This window comes from Arachis ipaensis, chromosome B04 (genome assembly GCF_000816755.2).
Source record: "Arachis ipaensis cultivar K30076 chromosome B04, Araip1.1, whole genome shotgun sequence".
Classification (NCBI taxonomy): Eukaryota; Viridiplantae; Streptophyta; class Magnoliopsida; order Fabales; family Fabaceae; genus Arachis; species Arachis ipaensis.
The window spans coordinates 115659600-115662997 of NC_029788.2; the positions used below are offsets into that span (position 1 = coordinate 115659600).

The 3398-nt window shown below is 33.6% G+C and overlaps 1 protein-coding gene across 1 annotated transcript; it reads left to right on the forward strand.

The window, feature by feature from the left end:
- LOC110270769 (protein MAIN-LIKE 2-like) lies at window positions 240–1378 on the forward strand. The gene is made up of 2 exons (XM_021120219.1): window positions 240–445; window positions 751–1378. Exons 1-2 carry the CDS (start codon window positions 320–322, stop codon window positions 1141–1143), a joined length of 519 nt encoding a protein of 172 aa, XP_020975878.1. The 5' UTR covers window positions 240–319; the 3' UTR covers window positions 1144–1378.

A 3398-nucleotide genomic window follows, 5' to 3' on the forward strand; every position in this document is an offset into this window, starting at 1 on the left:
CACGGTTTCTGATTTATACATAAACCGTGGCTGACAGGGACGGTTTATGAGTCTTTTTTGTTGTGTGTAAATCGTGGCAGGTTCCAACGGTTTACGAAGTGGGCATGGAAGGCGTAAACCGTGGCAGGCTCCCACGGTTTATGAAGAACACGCATTAAACGTAAAACCCTATAGCCTCCCGCGGTTTATGAAGATTGCGCAATAAACAGAAATCCCTGTAGCCTCCCACGGTTTATGTGTTAGGGGCTATAAATACATAATCCGCTGAAGCTCCTCACGGATCATTTGTCTCACCAAAAAAATTCTGAAGCTTGTTGTGATGAGAGGATTTGGGAAAAGCTTTGAAGGTTTGAACGAGGAGTGGGTGGTGGAGCCAATGGAGGGTGAGAATCGGTTGTACCGACTAAATGGCGTTGCTCACGTGGCAGGATACATCGACGAAGAGGTTAGTTATTATTATTATTATTATTATTATTATTATTATTATTATAAATATTGATATTATTAGGGTTATTGTTAGTAAAAATATTTTATTATGTTTATTTTTATTGTTATTCTTATTAATATTATTTATATAAATATTGTTTATTTTTATTGTTATCATGAGACATGAGTGCATAGTATTAGTAGTTGCATTGTTAATAATATAATAAGAGAATCAATAAAACCAATAATAATTTTTTTTAAATTATGTTTGATGTTATTAGTAATGGTTGTATGTTGAGGGATTTTGTTACCCACATTTTGCAGCCTAGTAGGGTTATTAGCGCCGTTAGGAGACAACAGAATATGCCCTTACATGACCGGATTATACCGTATCTGGAGACCGCGGGCTTGTTTCATTTGGCTAGGCTAAACAGTCAGTGGTTCTGGGTTGATGAGCCTCTCCTTAGCGCATTTATTGAGCGGTGGCGTCCTGAGACCCACACCTTCCACATGCCCTTTGGTGAGTGCACCATTACTTTGCAAGATGTGGCATATCAGCTGGGTTTGTCGATCGATGGTGCGCCCGTTAGTGGGTGCCTGACTGAGTTTGAGAATCTGATGGAACACGGTAGACCAGCATGGGTGTGGTTCCGGGAGTTGTTTGGGGAGTTACCTCCACAGAGTAAAGTAAAGCAGATGACAGTGTGCTACACATGATTCCATGAGAGGTTCCGTGTTCTCCCAGCAGATGCTAGTGATGAGACCGTGCGTATATACGCACGTGCTTATATTCTGATGCTGTTGTCGTCTCAGCTGTTTGCGGACAAGAATGCAAACCGGGTCCACCTTCGCTGGTTGCCTTATTTGGCATCGTTGGACGACTTGGGTAGATATAGCTGGGGCTCGGCTGCACTGGCCTGGTTGTATAGATATCTTTGTCGTGGGACAAACAGAAACGTTGTTAACTTGGCTGGGCCGCTACAGTTTTGAATTTTCTGGAGGTTTCCCACTCTGAGGCCCAGTGGGTTTGAGGGATTCGGGTTTTCTCTTGCATCCAGGTAGGGTTTATTATTTTCGGTTCATAAATTGTTGAACATCATGTGTTATTCTTTGTTTTGACATCATTTCAATTAAATTGTAGGTGGGCTACGTTTCTGCTGTGGGAACCTACAAGGTTTTATGGCGCTAATTGCTCCTTCATAAACTGTCGTAGCCCACGAGGGTTTATCACCATTGCATCTTCTTCATAAACCGTGAGAACCTGCCACGGTTTATGCCTTCCATGTCCACTTCGTAAACCGTTGGAACCTGCCACGGTTTACACACAACAAAGAATACTTATAATTAGTCTCTGGCAGTCACGGTTTATGTATAAATCAAAAACCGTAGTTGCTTGCCACGGATTACATAGAAATAATTTTTGTACATACACGTAACATAATTCAGTTTTGTGTATTTGAGTAAATATTTTGCCTAATTTATTTATTTAGGTAAATTACCCTAAATTATAACTCATAATACACAATAAAAATCGAGCTATAAAGTATCAAGGAATCATTTCCTATCCCTGAAATTACTCTTCATATTTGAAGAGTGGTGAACCAATGTTCACAGATTTTTGGAGTGAAAATATCTTGTTCCCACACGGGATAAGGCTGCATACACACACATAGTAGCTTTTGTCGTACGCCACAGTAATGAATGTCTCTGATATAAAGATGGCCACTATTTATGTCGTTTCAACTATATAAAGGCCACACCATATTACTCCCTTGCAATTCAATTAATTATTAATTGAATATCCTTTTATTATATGAATTTAATTAATATGTAGCTTGAGAATATATGATAAATTTATTATTAATAAAAAATTTTAAATATTTTTATTTAATAAATACAAAATAAATACATTAAAAATATTTTATCTTATTATATTCTAAAAAAAACGCAGTTTTAGGACACATGATAAATACTAGCTTATTATATACATGAATTTAATCAAATGTCCTTTACTCGGTTTCATTTATTCAGTCTTTTCGGATTCATATTTGTATTTAAGTTAGTAATAGTACCGGCATATGTATTGAATTGTGTCCAGCTCTTTAATTTCATTTAAAATAAAAAACTGAGAGTACAAATAGAAGTTTTTTGACATCAATTGATGTCTAGAAATAGTACTAATGCTTTTTGGCAATAATGGCATTTGAAATTACAATAATGTACATCATCAATGATAGGTATATAAGTGAACAAATTAAAGAAAGCGTTGTAGATATTTATTATGGGAAGTTCTATAGTAGCATTGATTTTAGTGGCTAAAGATGACATAAATTTGACCAACAAATAAAATATTAACATATGACAAAAAAATTAAATCTAAAACTAAAATAATTCTCTCTTTCTTATAATTTCTTATAATTACTTTTATCAAAATAATTTTTTATAATTTTTTTGTAATTATAAAAATAATTTCTTATAATTATTTTTATAATTATTTTTACTAAAATGATTTTTTATAATTATTTTTATTTTTTATATATAAATATTTTATTTGTTGGTCAAATTTATGCCACTTTTAACCACCAAAACTAATGCCACCATCAAACTTCCCATTTATTATTTATTCATTATCTTCCAACCCATACTATACCAATATCCAAAAGCTATTTAGCCCCACAACCCTTCTTGGGACTAAAACAAATTAGCACCCGCGTGACTCAACAAACTTTGAAATAAATGTGGGAAAGGTTAATAATAAGGTCGTCATACCATAGCAGCTTCATCTGTTATTACCTTTCCATACTGTCCAATAATGAATCGAAAAATGTTATATGTTTACAAAATTAGTTATTAAATTAGTTATTATATATTTTTTATAAATATATATTATATTTAATTTATTTTAATATATATTTTATATTTTAATATATATTTTATACGAATAATTAATTTAATGATTGAATTTTGGTATG

What these genes read in the sequence shown, in the direction of transcription:
- LOC110270769 (XM_021120219.1), top strand. Translation starts at nt 320, where the DNA reads ATGAGAGGATTTGGGAAAAGCTTTGAAGGTTTGAACGAGGAGTGGGTG. An exon ending in CAGGATACATCGACGAAGAG is followed by an intron (nt 446 to 750) that starts GTTAGTTATTAT and finishes CACATTTTGCAG; the next exon opens with CCTAGTAGGGTTATTAGCGC.